This window comes from Drosophila virilis, chromosome 6 (assembly GCF_030788295.1).
Source record: "Drosophila virilis strain 15010-1051.87 chromosome 6, Dvir_AGI_RSII-ME, whole genome shotgun sequence".
In the NCBI taxonomy this organism is placed as follows: Eukaryota; Metazoa; Arthropoda; class Insecta; order Diptera; family Drosophilidae; genus Drosophila; species Drosophila virilis.
Genome location: NC_091548.1, coordinates 1,410,455 through 1,427,500, shown reverse-complemented (window position 1 = coordinate 1,427,500; position 17,046 = coordinate 1,410,455). Strand labels below are relative to the sequence as shown.

The window sequence follows — 17,046 nt, the reverse complement described above, 5'->3', positions numbered from 1 at the left end:
AAAGGAGCCAACAGGCAGACGAACATTGGTTACTGACCGAGAATATATATGGCATTATATTCCTAATAAGGGCTGGTAAAGATGGTTCCTTTTAAGTTGTTCCCTTTGCTACAAAATGAAGTCTGTAAAGTGCTGTTTTAGCAAATTTTTCAATTTTACATAAATATATATAGTTATTATATATGTATATAGTTATGAATATCAAAATTATATACCTATATCTTATTATGTTTTTTCTTAGCATACAAATTACATTTAAAATGCATATAAAATGTTAACAACCAGCTGAATTTGAACCGTCGTCCAACTTGATGGAACAACAATAGGGTAAATTTTCGCATAAGCTTATTGTTTTTCTAAATAAGGCCATTATCTGACAGAAAATATAACCGGCTTCGGTTGCTTGTACGATACGTGACGTATTTATCAGAATATTTTCACGTTTCATTTCCTTTTTCTCTGGAATAACATATTTTAAAATTATCGTTAAATGATGATTGTAAATGGAAAAATTGTATTTATGATATGAGAGATATAAAGTTACCCAGATTAATTTGGAGGAAATGGCAAATATATAATTCGCTGAGGAGCCTGTTTTTTGTGGTTTGTGGAGCTCTCCCAAATACATATATTTTTTGCACAGTGCGGCTGTTTTCGATGTTTATAATCGGATCCTTATGTACGTTAGTTATAGTTTCCGAAATCAACGAGTGCCTTCAGGTCGACAAAAGGACAAACAGACAGACAAACAGGAGATGCTACCTCCTGCCTATTACACGCATTGGCACTTTAACATTGAACCCAATTTACCAATTTCCAGGTATAAACAGTTAAAGACATTTTCCTTGATAGAAAATATTTTTTCTTATTTAATTTTGTAAGCCTGGAAATGCCCATATATCTTGGGATACATAGCCAATTGTATTTCGGCATGACGCAGAAAATAATTTAACATATTCATTAATAAAACTGCATGCTGTGTCTAAATATGAAACAAAATAAAAGTTTTCAATAAACAAATTATTTTTCTACCAGTTCTACATATAGAACTTTATAAAGCTGTTTCGGTCAATAATTTAATTATTGATCGATCGTTCCTATCGCAGCTATATGATTTAGTATACTGCACCCGCCGACTTCGAAACATGTATTTCTCTAACAGAAATATTCATGGCGATTGCTTTAAGCTAAGGGACTAGTTTGCACTGAAACAAACTGACTGGAATATATAACTACTGATAATGAATATATATACCTTATGGAGTCAGATACGTCTTTTCTATTCTGTATATATTTTATAACAAAATACATATAACTAACAAATAAACAAAGGGCACAAAAAGCAACAATACCATATTTCAAATAAATAATAGTTAATTTTCAGTATAATTGAATTGGAAATTGGTACTTTTTTGGATTCGTAATTTTAATTGATCCACAATATGGTCAGCTTACCCTTATGATTCATATCATCCAAGGTTGGCAGTCGTTCAATTAGTGACCCTGCCGACCATGGCACTGATCCTATAGCTGCCGGAGTTGGTTGCAGGGTAAACATAATTAAAAAGATATGTTTTTGTGGTTAACAAGATGCTTGCGATCCCAACGATCTTGGATCTTGGATCGAACCGTCAAGGAACACAAAAAAAGTTGCTCTTGATGTTGATGATATTCAGATTACGATGGAAATCGGTATTGTGCGTGTAGTATTAATTTATGTACATGCACTTTGTGAGAAACTTGGGTTAGTATGCGTTCTACTCGTCATTTGAGTGTCAACAAAGACCTTTAAAAATAAATGCCAGGATTCACTGCAGGCGGCAATGTTTCACGCAGGGCTACCTCCACAGGATCGAGCCAGCCTTAGCGAAATTCATACAGATGGCGATGATTTTTTTTATTTAAGGGCTACATATGCAAGTACCACACATATTGTGTGTGTATTGTATGTAGTATAATATGCTAAAAAGGCATTGGTTTTTGTTGAACCGTCGTTTTTTTGTTATGTGAGCAACGGCTTTGTTTTAGTTCACTTGTTCTTTTTGCACTTTCCTGCTTTACTTATCATACAAGAACCCGATATTAACACACGTTGTTAACTTTGCTTTAAACCATCCCGGGCACACGTACACTGATTCGGTTGGCACATTTCACTATTTTCTTGGTTGCGAAAGTTATAATTCGTGTAAATTAACATTTGTGAACTTCTCATATATTTACACACATTACATATTCTCATTAAACACTTAGAGAGAGCTACGCCAGTTAAATAAACCGTATCCGATGTACAATATTTAGTTCATGATCGGACCGTCGGAATAAGGAGTTACAGTAAATGCGCGAGACACCGTGCGAATGCAAATGCCAATATGACTATTGCTTGCTACAGACTTTGGCCTGAGGTTCAAGCGTATGGGGCTAATTTGAAGCGTGGTGGATAGACAGCCCTCTTATTGGCTCTCGCAGCCCATCCACTTCCACGTCTGCCGCATTCAGCTGCAATGATTGGCTGCTCGCTCGTGAACTATCCATCTCGCTCGCGCCCGGCTCGCAAATTGCAGCTGCGTGCACAGTACAGCAATACAAGCAAAGCATACATGTGTGCGTGGCTTACTCTGATCCTGGACCCTTCTCTCTGCTTGGGCAGTTGCACCGCTTGTTGCGCGAGTGTTTCAACCAACATACAAAAAAGTCAAGCAACGGCTTGTTAATTCTGGCAAAGATATTTTTGTTTATTAAATAATTTTTTGCTCAGAACCAAAAAGTTTTATAAATTGATGTATCCATGCAACAGAACGGCAAAATTGATACTTACATAAAAAAAAAATACAATCCAGATTTGAGGCAGATTTGCTTTATTAACCAACATTGCTCTTTCAATATGCGAAACTCGTAATGCTCTTCTACATTATGTGCGTGTGGGGGATACCTAAATGCATGCATGTACATGGGCCATATGCATATATAGCTCATACATATACAGAGATATAAAAATATAAACATACAGACACATACACATACACATACATTCACGAATACAAATGTATGCATGTTGGATTGGGAAACTGGCATTCTATTTGAATTTCCCGAATGAACGGGCGAGAAAGTTGCAGCCGCCCAATTGAATTGTTTCATTCCGATACAATAACCGCTAGACTCTTCCGTTAACTATCCACACGGCTTCCGTTCCGACAAACACAAACACAACACGAAGCCAAATACGAATGGGCGGGATGGAGCTGCTGGAGCCTGTTCCAGATTCTGTTCCTGATTCTGGGCGTGGGCGCGCTGTTGTTTTCAAAATGACGGCGAGGTCGGACGCGGACACACCCACATGCACGAAGCCTGAGCGAGTCGATTATCGCTTGTCTTGCTCTCGCATGCGTGCACGCGTTCCATCGAACTCTGCCGCTAGAGCGAAATGGATATATGTATGCATATCTAAGAGCAAGGGCACATATTTAAATTCTTGCACAAAATGTTTACAAAATTGTTATAGCAATCATTACAAGCAACGAGTACGTTTAATCCCATTGAATTGACACTCTCTTGCGGCAAAACCATACACAATTGAAGCGTTTCTGGTTTAGATTTCTTTAATGATTCCAAAATAGGCACCATGCAGCCCGATAAAAATATCAGAGACCGGGACAACGACAACTTAAATCAATATAGTGACGACTTTTAGGTGAAATCGTTTTCACAATATCGTTACATTTTCCCCATTTACCACCTGGCAGAAGGAATTGGAAAAGAAACTTCGCTGCTCACATTAGGATGTGGAATCAAACTTGACCAAAAAATTTCTGTTTGTCTGGCTGTATGTTTCCGTTTAGTTTCGTTTTGAATATAGTATGGAGAACATTATGGCAAAAAGAAAACCTTTTTTGATTACAAATATATGCCACAATATGCCACATATATGTTAACTCAGATTATAGAGAATATACTCCCCCTAATAAAATTGAAAGCTTCACCAATTTTTTATTATTGGTTATAAGCCTCTAATAGCTATGAAGCTAAAGTCGTTATTTCTTCACGAAAATTTGAAGTGTTGTGGAATCCGCGCGTAGTGAACTTTTTTTTAGCATCGCTTTAATAAAAGATTAAAATTGAGTACTAAGCCAGTTTTGCAGGAGTTGAGGTTTTTCTAAAAACTTTATTACCCAAAAATAACTTCCATCTAATAATTCGCGAAAGTATATTTGCATTACCCCATTTAAATTCTACAAAATATGTAAAAGCATGTCTTTAATAAATCTTACATAAATCGCGGAAAATAAGTTTGAAGCGGATTAAATAAAAACTAAAATAACTCAAAACATACTTTCCAACTTAAGAACGGGCTTATGCGAAATCATGTTAGTCCGCATTCCTCTTATTTTAAGGCAATCAGGTGGGTTTTTCAAAAGTGTCTACATCTGCAATTCATTTTCATAAAAATCTTTAGAAAATTAGTTGGGAAAAAAACAAAAAAGACGAAGTTCATGCGGATGGAATACAGTATTGAAAATGTAACTTCAGGAAGCGTCGCTAGTTAGGTAAATACCTGTTTCAAATTAAGTTGTGAATCAGTCGATCCCGATGAGAGTTTTATCCTTTCGACATCCAACTCTCACATGTTGGCAAAATACAATTTTTTATACCACCTTGAGTTTCCAATTGCATTCAGTGGAGGGTATTTCCTACACATATTGCAGATAACATTTTAAATAAGCAAAAATGTCCGCATATTTGGAAGTTGACCTTTCAAATGTCGGTGAAACATGAAACCGTTATGTTTATACATTTTTTTAAAATGTGTTGGAATTCGACTGAAATAAAAGATAAATAATTTCTGTTAACAATCTTAGACAACCGTTTTCCAGAAGTGATCAGTCAGCATAGAAGAAAGACGGCTTTTATTTGGAAAAATGAAAGATATATTAATGTGGATGATGAAGAAGAAAGAAAGTCAACATTGGAAAAATGTTAGCTACTTAGCTGTTTGCATTTGAGTAAGGCAAAAATGTTCAGACTTGCAGAGTATATTCTTGTGTCGCACACCCTTCTTCGAACTGCAGGGTAGCCTTGTTGCAGGCACCCCTTTTTGTGAAACTCGGAATTTTAATTTGTTGAGATTTAGATCAAATGTGCGTATGCTTTTATCATTCGGCGTTCATTCGTTTATTCGAATATTAACGGATAAGACGAAGCACTGCACCCAGCAGAGCAATATAAGTATTATTTCAATACACATAAGACACATGAAAGTAAGGCTCTCAGCAGGAAGTTGTTCCCTGTGCCCAGGCTGTGCTCTGGACTCGGCTCTTGCCACGTGCCGTGTGAACGACGTTTGTGCAAAACTTTTCCGCTTTTACCGAGCGAGAGCTTCGGGGTAGATTAAGCTTTGCGTTCCGGGTCCAAGGCCGGATCCACCGCCTGTTATGTTGGCTGCCTGTTTCGCACCAATAAGTATTAATAAACGAAATCCAAATCTACTTTCCAGATCTGCACAAGTACATACCAATATGCTTAGAAACAGTATTTGAGCATTATTGAGAACGCAGATAAGGTTCACTTTAAGTTAGTTCCTTGAGATATATATATATTATATGCCGATGTCGCAGCAGATTGGCCTTTTGACTTTTTGACAACAACAATTATAGTTACAATTATAAGGATAATAAATTAAAAAAAAATATCGCCAAAATATTCGAAAACTGCGTATTTTCAGAAAATGTGCTTCATGTGTGTTTCATATTTTTAATATTTACTTAAAAAGAAAATCATGTTTGTAGCGGGTTCTTTAAACTCAAACCAAACTATGACCATCACTTTATAATTATAACGTAAGGGGTTCTAGTGCATATATTCCTTCTGCCTGTTACATACATTTGGATTTTGCACAAATTCAATATACACTTATACCCATTTTTATGGGTTCAGAGTATAAAAAAAATCATGTTTTTAGCGTGTACTTTAAACTCTAGTCAAACTGTGCTCTTTACTTGGCGCGTTGGGCGTGGCAGCGTGCAAGCATGCGATTAGGCTTACGATTACAATTCGATTACCGTAAATTGTTACGTCATTTTGTTAGCGCTTTGCCGCTTTTTAGCTTGTTGTTCCTGTTGTTGCTGTTGTTGCTTTAGCAGCATGCCAGCGTCTGATACGCTCTCTGCGCACCGTGTGAAGTCTTGCGAGTAAGCGATAAGGACGCATGCCATATTATTCAGAGAAAACGTTGCCGTTGCCGTTGCCGAAGGCAGCAGGATATGCATGGCGCTAGATATTAAAACATACATATGTACATGAGAAATAAAAGACAAAGTCGACTCACAGTCCAAGGTCCACACGGAAAAGCCTATGCAGTATGTCTTGCAACCATTAAACATAGATATAGCAGAGTTTAATGCAGCTCCAACCGCATAAAGTGTATTAAATATATTCAATCAGCCTCAAGACTGCACAGTCTATCTGGCCGAGTTTACGGCGTAGTCCGAGTCAAATGAATAATGTTCATAATTTGAGAAATCTCGAATTTGTTTGCTTAAATCACGTCGGACTCGACTGCAGAAAAAATCAAGGTAGAGTACTCTGTTTGGAAGTGCCCCACTAGGGGATAGCCTAAACTTTCTTCTCTTCTTACCTTACCTTACCTTTTTTACATATTTAATGGGCAAAGTGGCGTACTAGCATTATTTATTGTAATTATGATCTGGTATATATTATACCATAAGCTACAATTATGTGGCTGACTAAAACCGAAGAGATAAATATAATTTCGATATCGATTCTTATCGATTAATTTAAATCGAGGAAGTTATCGAAGATCGGACCAGCATCTCCGACCACATAAATATATATAAAGCCAATGTAGCCATTTCTATCTCTGTTATTTTATTTGAACAATTGTGCTGCAATTCGAGTTCATTATTATTATTATTATTATTATTATTATTATGATTATTATTATTATTATTATTATTATTATTATTATGATTATTATTATTATTATTATTATTATTATTATTATTATTATTATTATTATTATTATTATTATTATTATTATTATTATTATTATTATTATTATTATTATTATTATTATTATTATTATTATTATTATTATTATTATTATTATTATAATTATTAATTATTGGTATGGCTGAAAGGAATGAGGCAACGGAAAATAGTTCGGTTGGTTGATGGTAGTTGCGAGTTCCACACCGGCAATGGGAACTACTTTATATTTAATATAATATACTCTATTATAATATATATCTTTACCTATAAAATGGGTGACAAAATAATGTCAAGCTAAGGCAAGCAAGTGTAAAGCGCAAGCGGTAGAAGAAGGTTCAGGGTATTCCCTAGACGGAAACTCCCGACTGGAGCACTCTTTTTTAAACAAGAAATAAAAAATATATAATTAACTGAGTGCATAGGGGATTTTATAGTCGAAGACACTCAGCTACAGTGTTCCTAATTGTTTTCTTTTTCTTTTATAGTTTAAACTATTTGGCTGAAATGTTAATAGTATGAGCAATACACATAAGCCCACACACACGCACACACGCCCTTACACACACTCATTCACACAAAGACAATTTGGCATTGTCTTTAGTATAATACATATGTAGGGTATAATTTTCAGCAAATTTGCTTAATCCATAATAAAACGCTACAATTATCGCACTTGAAAATCCTTGCCAGCCCGTAGTGTTTGCTGTTGTTGTTGCCGTTGAAGCTGTTGCTGTTGCTCCCCACAGGGAATTCAACTAACGAGCCATTAAACAATTAAAGCATCGTCAGGACTCGAGCCCAGCAGCAGCACCAAGGCATTAAGGCAGCCAGGCAGACAGCCCAGCCTGATGGCCAGCCAAGCATTTGACCAGCCAACCAAATACAAACAACCAAAAACACATATCAGAGACATGGTGAGCAATCACTGTGGGTAACTGGGAACTGTGAACAGTGGGAGTGGTGGTGGGGTTGGAGGAGGGATAAATCAGCGGGGGATGCCGGGTTTTCACCTAAAGCACAACAGCTAAGTTACACGCACGCCCATCTCGCCCAAGAGCCAACCACTGTGAATATGCTTCAATTATTATGAGCATTCCGTCCCGCACCTCCCACTCATCCGCACATCATCGCATAAGTATTATCACTTAACAAAAGTCCAATTCAACATCCAACCCCATCGTGTCTGGTTATTCTCTTAACAACACAAACAGGAGTATGCAAATAGGCCATAGATCCAGCCCGTCGAGTGGCAGTAAAGAATGCATACGTAATTAAAGGAATCCATGCTGGTTCGGCTCGCACAGCTCGCTTTTCTGCTTATTTTCTGCGTTTACATACACTTTAATAATTAAAAATTTACGGGAATTGGAACACTGCTCTAAAATTTATTGAACAGCTTCATCAATAGATTTCTAATATCAGCCAAGAGTTCTTAACTCTTGTCAAACTTGTTAGTCTAGGTAGATCCCTATCTTCCTTCAAGTTGCTATTAAAAAATACATTTTCAAATAAATGTGTTTTGTTTTGTCCCAAGAAACAGCGAAACCTAGAGCACAGACAAGCCACGTCATTTAGTTTTAATAGTTTGACTATAAACTTTTCTTTAAATCAAATTGAAAATAAGATTTTGCATTCATTAAAAGAGTTTCCTTTTTTTTCTGTCTGCCTATCTATCCACCTTTCTATTTAAACTAGACTCTTAGTTTTAATATTTTGTTTGGAGCACCGATTTTGTTTGTCAAAATATCTTTACAAAATCTTAATTTTTTATAATCTTAAGATACGATGCGAATAGGTAGTTTCGGCTCGTGCACCTGGTTTTCTACATCCTTCAGCCCGGCGTTTTGATTCAAGTTTTGGTTTGTCATATATTTTCAACAAGATTTTAAGAGCTAGAGTCGCCAGATCAAGTAAAAAATCCCCATTTTCTGCTAAATCAAATAACCCACATTTCAAATTGGAATTCCAGAAAAACGTAATTTAAAAGCTCTTGTTTTTTATCATTTCATCAACTACAAGTCCCATCTATCTATCTTGATACCTTACTTAACTTCACTTTGGGTACTACTACTCTTTTTGGGTAAATGGTATGGACAAGTGTTCAGTTTCACGTAATAAATATATTTAAATTTGGGGTTTGATTAAATTTGGCTGCAAACTCGTTTTCAGCCTCAAATATGATTGCCATTCATTGAGAATTGTTTTCGTAATGGTATATATTAAAATTCGCTTTATAGGACATGCAACACAAATAAAAGTTTTATTTTACAATGTAGTAATACGTATTACATGTACGCAAATAAATATTGTAAATGCGCAACGAACCGTTTCGTGCAGATTCAACAGTCGCCCTTCCAACAGAGAAACATTTAACATATCTAAATATTCAGTTATTACATACTACCTACTCTTATTGCTCTAGTTGAACCCTTCTTACTCTTTCGTGTGCTTATCTGCGACATGGACCACGTTCGGAATCGCATTAAAACCAACCGAGCGAAATATCATACTTTGTCAAAGTCTAGAAATATTATCAGCGGATTAGAATCAAATTTAAGAAATGCCAAGCAAGGGTAGATGACCAACAAATACCCTCTACCCGGCTTTTAAATATAGTATACACACTGCGTTATATTAGTTATTTAACAATTCATTTTGATATGCGAGTTGCCGACTTGGACTGTGTTTATTTTTCTGATTGGCCTAAAAGGCAAAAATATAGATATATAACAAAATGCAAGTACTCTTCGTCGAACTATTTGGGTGATGGGAAACGAATTCAAAGAGAGAAATAAAAATCTATATAATAAACTCTTTGTCCTATATATAGTACCTTATATGAAGGTGCACGCTAAAACAGGTTTTTGGGAAAATACATGTATATGTAGCTCACATAAATATGGGTACAGGGTATTAGAGAAAACATTTGTGATGGATTCCTTTCAAAACAAGGCAAGCTCACAGTCGAGTGGCCAAAACCGATATCTCTGTCTAAGCCCAAAGATATGCTGAGATATTTTTGAGCTATAAATGTACATACATCCCATAAAAAAGTTCGGGCAACGTGCCGAGGTGTATAAGTGCCGAGCGAATGAAATACCTGCTGAAAATGGGGCATAGGATTAGTGTTCCCCCAATGGCATTGGTAGGCAAATATTTTGCACCCAAATAGCCCGTGCCTGATGTGGTAAGCACTGGGGAAAGGCTGGCTAGAGGTTGGAGATTTATCCTGAAAGCTTGTAGCCTGAAAATGCGAGCTGTGATTTACCAAATGGAATGGGTAAGCGTTGGGTTTGAAAACCCAACTGAGTGGAACAAATAGAAAATCAACATTTTCGTCAGTTATTACGATCCAACAAATTTTATGTATGTAACTTTTTCTGTTCTTAAAACCATCGCACAAAAACAAATAGGTAAGCGTGCAAATGTCCAAATTATGAGATACCCTGTAAACAACTCCGCCAAATACATTGCTGCAAGCGCTTGTTATGCATACAGAAACCAAACCTTTACACAAAAGCACAAATTTGTTAATAACAATTTATTCCGAAATAACAATTATTTTCTTAATATATGTTATATATAAATATTTAATGTCTGGTCCTTAACACACTACGATGCTATTCTATTTTTTTAATACTTACACTCATTTTGGAAAAAATTTTCAAAGATTGTCGTGAAAATTAATCTGAGAAGTGTTGCACACTTTTCGTAAACTCATCTCAAAGTTTAATAAATAAACGTTTGCCTTTCGCTTTAGATCGCGTTACTTAAACGGCGGATATGTTGATTCCAACTTTAGGTTCTAAATTCGATGTTAAACTTTACTTGTGGTAGAACGGATCAATTTTAATTTACCCCGGAAGGGAAATGAGTAAAAAATAATATATAAATTTTGTAGTAAGGGGGAATACCCGCTAGTTAGACATAAAGCCAGTCTAAATATTTTAAATACAACTAAAGGTCAATAATTAAATATTAGTTTGTTCTTTAAAGTTTGGTAATAATAACTGTAATGTTAATAACTGTTAATTACTGTAAAATGATAATAATTTGAAAATAGTTTAAATTATGAATGTAAAAAGTATATTAGGCAAACCTGTTAGAACATTGTAATCACAAGCATTTATGGTATGTGCATGGGTTTGCATACGTACATATGTGCAACCCTAAGGCCCTCCAGGTCCTAAGAAAGGTCATCAATGAGCTGAAGAAATCTCAAGAATAATACAAATAAAACCATAATTGCATGTTTTCACACGAGAATCGATATAGCCGCCTTGTTCTTGCACCGAGGGTTGCACAAAGGCTCCGATGATCTGGACTATTTCTTTGGCATGGAAAATCGGTTCCAGTCGGAACACGCTGATTCCACCACATGCTGGGTCTGTGCCTGGTCCTGTGCCCTGTTTACAGGCAAAGATCTAAATGTTCGATCTGCTCAAAACAACATAAAAAAAAACAAACAATAAGCAGAAGCTGGGACAGGGCTTTCTCAAAGCAAGTTTTACTTCTTTTACTTCCATCCAAGTACACTTTGAAATATGTGTACATAACATATGTGGTATATGCCTGTATATACATCGTACTACATACATATGTAAGTGTGCATATTCTCAATAGCTCTCTGTGGGGTTAGCCTCCGTGCACTGAAAGACCCCTGAACTTAACCATTGTTAGCCAAATATCGATATACAAAATAGTCTTAATTAATGCTTAACTTAACAAATACACATAACAGCTACAAAAGAATCAGCAAATATTTACACTTTGTATACGTCAAAAAAACCATAAGAGTCTGCCGAAGTTCCCAGTCGGACCTTAACCTGAAATTGTACATTGTTGCGGATAAACGATTTTTTGCGCAATGTTTTGTCCGATCGGCCTCAAACTTTATTACAAATATCATCTTTGTAAATATTCTCTATGGGTTTTCTTTTCTTCAAAATTCACTCCTTATTGTGCTTTCAAAATTCTTACCTCTCCTGCAGAGGTATCGTACGGACAGAGAATCAAAATAGCACTTTATCAGATACAGCTATATCCGGAGTGCGCTATTCTACCACAGTAGCCCAGTTTTTTGAGTTGAGAGCATTCTTCAAGGCAGATTTCATTTGACCCAAGATGCCATTGGGTAATTGATAGGTCGTGTGGTCATGTCCACCAGTAACGATAGAACTTGTCCTCCAGTTATTTCCGGAAGCCGAAGTGGCTCTCGGATAGCCCTTGCCGTTCCTCTAGTTCCTTTACCAACCTGAACAGATTAAATGTTCAATAGTTTTTGCCCGACATGGGCTTTTTGGGATCAGCAACAGCCTAGAAGATTTCCATCAATCTAACGGAGAAGCGATGGTACATCATGCCCTTGCTGAAAGGAACAGCATATGCTCAATGCTTATTTATGAACTCCATCCGATCCTCAGGCTTTATTGGCCTATAACTTCGTCCGTATCGGTCCATTGTGCCTTTATATGTGTAGCATTGGTGTGTATGTGTGTGTGTATATGTATGTATGTCAGCATTGATGAATGCGCGTAAGCCCGCTTCATTCATTCAAAATGCAAACTCTTTTATAATTATAAATAAATTACTAGCGGGTATAGCCCAGCCTTGCCCGTGGCACGTATAAAATAAATGTTCTCAAAAAGCTTTGAAAATGATTTTGAAACTGATCGGACGGTAATCAAACAACTTTCATACAAACGTTTTCCTCCAATTTAACACTGTTGCGAGTGAAATTTGCCAAATCGTTACATGTATTCATTATGTTCTGAAAATAAGTTTGAGGTAAATCGGACAAAACTAAAAACTGCACCAACAAAATCTTTGAATCGCATTTCTACCGAGGATGCTTTGATTTTGCGAAAAATGTGAAACACGTCTCAAATGATTTTTCATATAAATCCTTGAAAATTAATTTGAGCGCGAAACGTAATCCACCATCCATTTTTGACCCCCATTTCCACCAAGGAGGAATGAATTTAAACAAAGAACTTTGAATTTGAGTTTGAGGTCAATCGGATGGTAAACAAAAAAGTTTCATACAAACGTTTTTCGCGATTTTTCCATACTTGCGGGTGAAACTTCCCGTAACCCCGTCTTAACGTGCACCTTCCTCACATAAGATAACCACAGTGACAATTTCGGCTTCCTACCTCTTACGGTTTGGGCTGTGCGTTGATCACCTATCAGTCAGTCAGGACAAACAGTTTTATACATGGATATAATATAAAACAATATATTCTTAAGTATTATATTTCAGTGTCAATCTTTCGAACTTTATCCAACTCTATATACACCTTCATCTCTCTGTCTCTATTTTACTTTATTCCCCTTTTTGATTCTAGTCTGCCGTTTTACGTAGCTCGCGACATTAGAGATAAATTCCCTTCTCCATTTACCCGTTTTAGTTATTGAAAAGCCACAAACCAAAATCGCACCCACAAGTTCACAACAACAAACGGCACCCAACCAAAAGGGCAAATCAACACACAGATACAAACTCACACACACACTGATAAGCATACATAACGCAGGCAAACTCTGTGGTAAAGACTCGTTAACCACATTTGCACATTTCCATGAGTCCAAACATTAACATAGGCGTGTATATGTGCATGTTTACTCTTCATTGGGGTGTTCAGGTGTTGTTGTAACGTAAATGTATCTTTTTTTAAATTTATTTATTTTTAAACGGATTGTGAGCTCGTAGTTGCCTTATATGGCATTCGTGAATCTTTGGTTATAGAAAAGAGCCGTATTTCTGTTGAAATGTGTGCTAACTAAAGTATGTACAATATTTTACAGCACGTTTAAGTAAAAATTAATATATAAATTTTAATATATATATCCTATTCATACAATATTTTGGTTATATGTGCGTATTCTTTAGGTCTTCCTGCTCGCCCACATGTGAATTGATGGACATGTAAAATTAATCACAAATCAATCTCATATATGTAAGTCTGAAGGGGTATAAAATCTTCGGCGCCGCGAAATAAACTGTTTTGTTATCAGCTGCCATAACACATGGTCGACTGCACCCGACCCGAACGTTTTTACTTCTTTCAATCATAAGAATTTAACGAAAAACATATTGTGTGTGGTGCGGTTCTTAAACTTGCTATTCTTCGTTATTTGAGTAAACCTACTGACTTATCGAAACTCGTCTAAATTTACTCACTGAACGAAGTTTGGATGAGCGAGTACAGTAATCAAAATCGGGAGCGCATTTTCAAATCAAACTTATTTTTATATTTTGTATGCCACTTTTATTCATATGCCTCTTTTTAATTATCATAATATATTTAATAAAAGTTAATGCACAAAATAAAATGCTTTTTATACCCTTGCAGAGGGTATTATAATTTTGTCGTGAAATGTGTAACGCACATAAAGTATATATATTCTTAATCAGCATCAACAGCCGAGTCGATATAGCCATGTCCGTCTGTCCGTCTGTCTGTTTCTATGCGAACTAGTCCCTCAGTTTTAAAGCTATCTTAATGAAACTTTGCAGAACTCCTTCTTTCTGTTGCACGCAGCACATATGTGAAAACCAGCTGGATCGGACCACTATATCATATAGCTGCCATAGGAACGATCGGTCGAAAATTAAGTTGTATGAAAAAACATTTTGTTTATCAAGATATCTTGACCAAACTCGGCATTTACTATTTTCCCGGTACTTCTTAGATAAGGGCAAAGCCCTATGAGCATTATGAAAAGGTTGGGTCTGCAAGGGTATTAGATCTTTGGCGTGCCTAAGATAGCCCTTCTTTCTCCTTTAAATTAGTAACAAATTATAATTCAATATTAGTAGTTTTGACTAAGATCAATATTTAGATCTATGTATATTCACTTTAGTTTTCGTATCTAATTAATATATTTGTGTAGCCTTTCAATTAAACATTTAAAACGGTTATGACAAATTATTTTGCGCAATAATACATTTTCAGTTTCCTTTTAAACAAAATATTTAAAGCAAGACATTTTGAATTCTGAGCGTAAAAACTCAATCAAGTTTTTTTCTCTCATAAGGAACAATGTTAAAACCAGTTGGGACATCAAGAAAAACTAACGTTCAGCAAAATGATGAATAAGAGGCCAAAAGTAAGCAATTGATTTTCTCTTTATTTGGATGTGAGTACAATAACTTTTTAATAAGTTTTGCATTGTGCCAAATATTATTATTTTTTCAATTTGCTTTGTCTTAATATTACTTTGCTAATTATTATTGTTCATATGCTTAACCATATGTTTAATAACCCAATAAAACTTAGAATAAAAACCTTGGAGATCAAAAGTACTTCTACCTTACTTATCGATATATGGTAAAGTCAATGAGAAAACAAAATATTAGACATTATGCATAAAAATTGTTGAATATATATTTTTTTTTATATAAAGTTAGTTTTTCTTTTCATAAGCCTGGTGTTTCAGTTTACTGAAATCGTAAGAAAATGAGAAAAATTGGAATACATTGAATTGTAAAATTGATTCGAAACATTTATTCAATATAGCTATTTATGCGATATAACAGGTAAGACATCTGAAAAAAATTTATTTGAATAAAACAAATTTATATTTTTGAACTTAAGTAAGATTTGTTAGAGAATATAAACTTCGACAAAAAAAAGTAAGACGTATTTTGTGGCAAGCAACAACAATCAGAACGAGTAAAACGCTTAAGTAGAGCGAGGTCGACTTGAAGATTCCCTATACTGAAGTATAGGATTGAATTAACTTATAAATTGTGCGACTTTATGCGTGTCTGTTGAAATTAGAAATTATAAGTAAACTCAGACTGGGAATAAAAAACATATAAATAAGAAAATTAAAAATAAATTTCAATATGGATGATATATACCTCTGTCTGTCGCATATGTTTGCTACAGTATTATTATATCAACGTTACGCATTGTTATAGGTACAGGGTATAAGATGCAGGGCCGGAACCAGGGTCCTTTCTGCGATCATCACACGAAGCTGCTTTGTGTTTTTATTCGGCCAATCATATTTATAAGTTAAAAGCGCACAAAAACTTTGAAAAATAACACAATGCTAGATTAATCGTGCTATATTCCAATTGTAATAAACGCGCATGAGAACTACGAAGTGTGTAGTAGAACGAACACTTACGCTGCCCACCCACACTCTGAAATGGGACCTGGTGCCCTGACCGAACGTGAACGTAGCGCACACTCATCCTCAGCGCAACAGCTTCTTGTTTATGTCTGTAAATGTGAATGTGGATGCGGATCTGTCAGTTAGTTATATGGCACGGTCAGGCTCTGTTGTATATCGCTGTATTCGCTGCTGCCACTTTGTTGATCCCTGTTTATTTTTTTGTGTGGTAGCCAACTCAAAAGCAGTGCGCTGCAATCCAAATCTGTACCAAGTGAAATAATTGAAACATGTGCGAATACTTTAATTACATGTATGTATGTGCATACATACTTACAAGTGTATATGTGAAGACGTACAAATCTTTATTTACGAATATATGAGTGTATACATATACACACACATGCAAACATTTATATATTGATATATTTATATACAAAGGCGCTTGCATATACATGTATATGTATATGTATATGTATGTATTTGGTACAAATGTACGTACACACGTACGTAAAGAATCGCAAAATGTTCAAAATAGAATTCGCGTACGTACAATTTAGCTTGTATATATATATGCACATATGTACATACATACATGCATACGTGCATATATACTAATGTTTGTTATCGCAATATTTGTATGCTGGGTTTGTTTTGAGATACGTAATTAATTTATATATTCATGTTTATGAATGTTTGTACTTGTCCATATATATACATACATATATCCATATATAAATAAACGCTTGTATATTTATGCATATGCATGTATGGATACTTATGTATAAACCATTTAATAATTTATATATACATACATGTATGTATATACATAAGCGTATATATGTATAAGCGTATGTGCGAATCTGAATGCATCAAAAGGAACGCTGCACTTTCAGCACTGAACTGAAGTTCAAGAGC

The 17,046-nt window shown here is 35.4% G+C and overlaps 1 protein-coding gene and 1 long non-coding RNA gene across 4 annotated transcripts in view; both read right to left on the bottom strand.

Annotated features, from left to right (window-relative positions):
- Positions 1-2,391, bottom strand: part of ey (eyeless) — a 21,760-nt gene extending 19,369 nt beyond the window's left edge. For 2 of the 3 annotated variants that reach the window (XM_002059708.4, XM_032434243.2), the window contains exon 1: positions 1,456-2,391. In XM_002059708.4, the coding sequence (XP_002059744.1) occupies positions 1,456-1,558 (103 nt within the window). In that variant the 5' untranslated portion in view covers positions 1,559-2,391. The remainder of the gene's footprint in view (positions 1-1,455) is intronic. The other variant, XM_015168533.3, reaches the window with a different exon arrangement.
- Positions 2,392-15,434: 13,043 nt separating this feature from the next.
- LOC26530426 (uncharacterized) lies at positions 15,435-16,936 on the bottom strand. Its single transcript, XR_001449687.3, has 3 exons — positions 16,144-16,936; positions 15,872-16,045; positions 15,435-15,808 (listed from the first exon to the last, which is right to left on the bottom strand). It is a non-coding gene; the product is annotated as an uncharacterized lncRNA (long non-coding RNA).
- Positions 16,937-17,046: the final 110 nt, after the last annotated feature.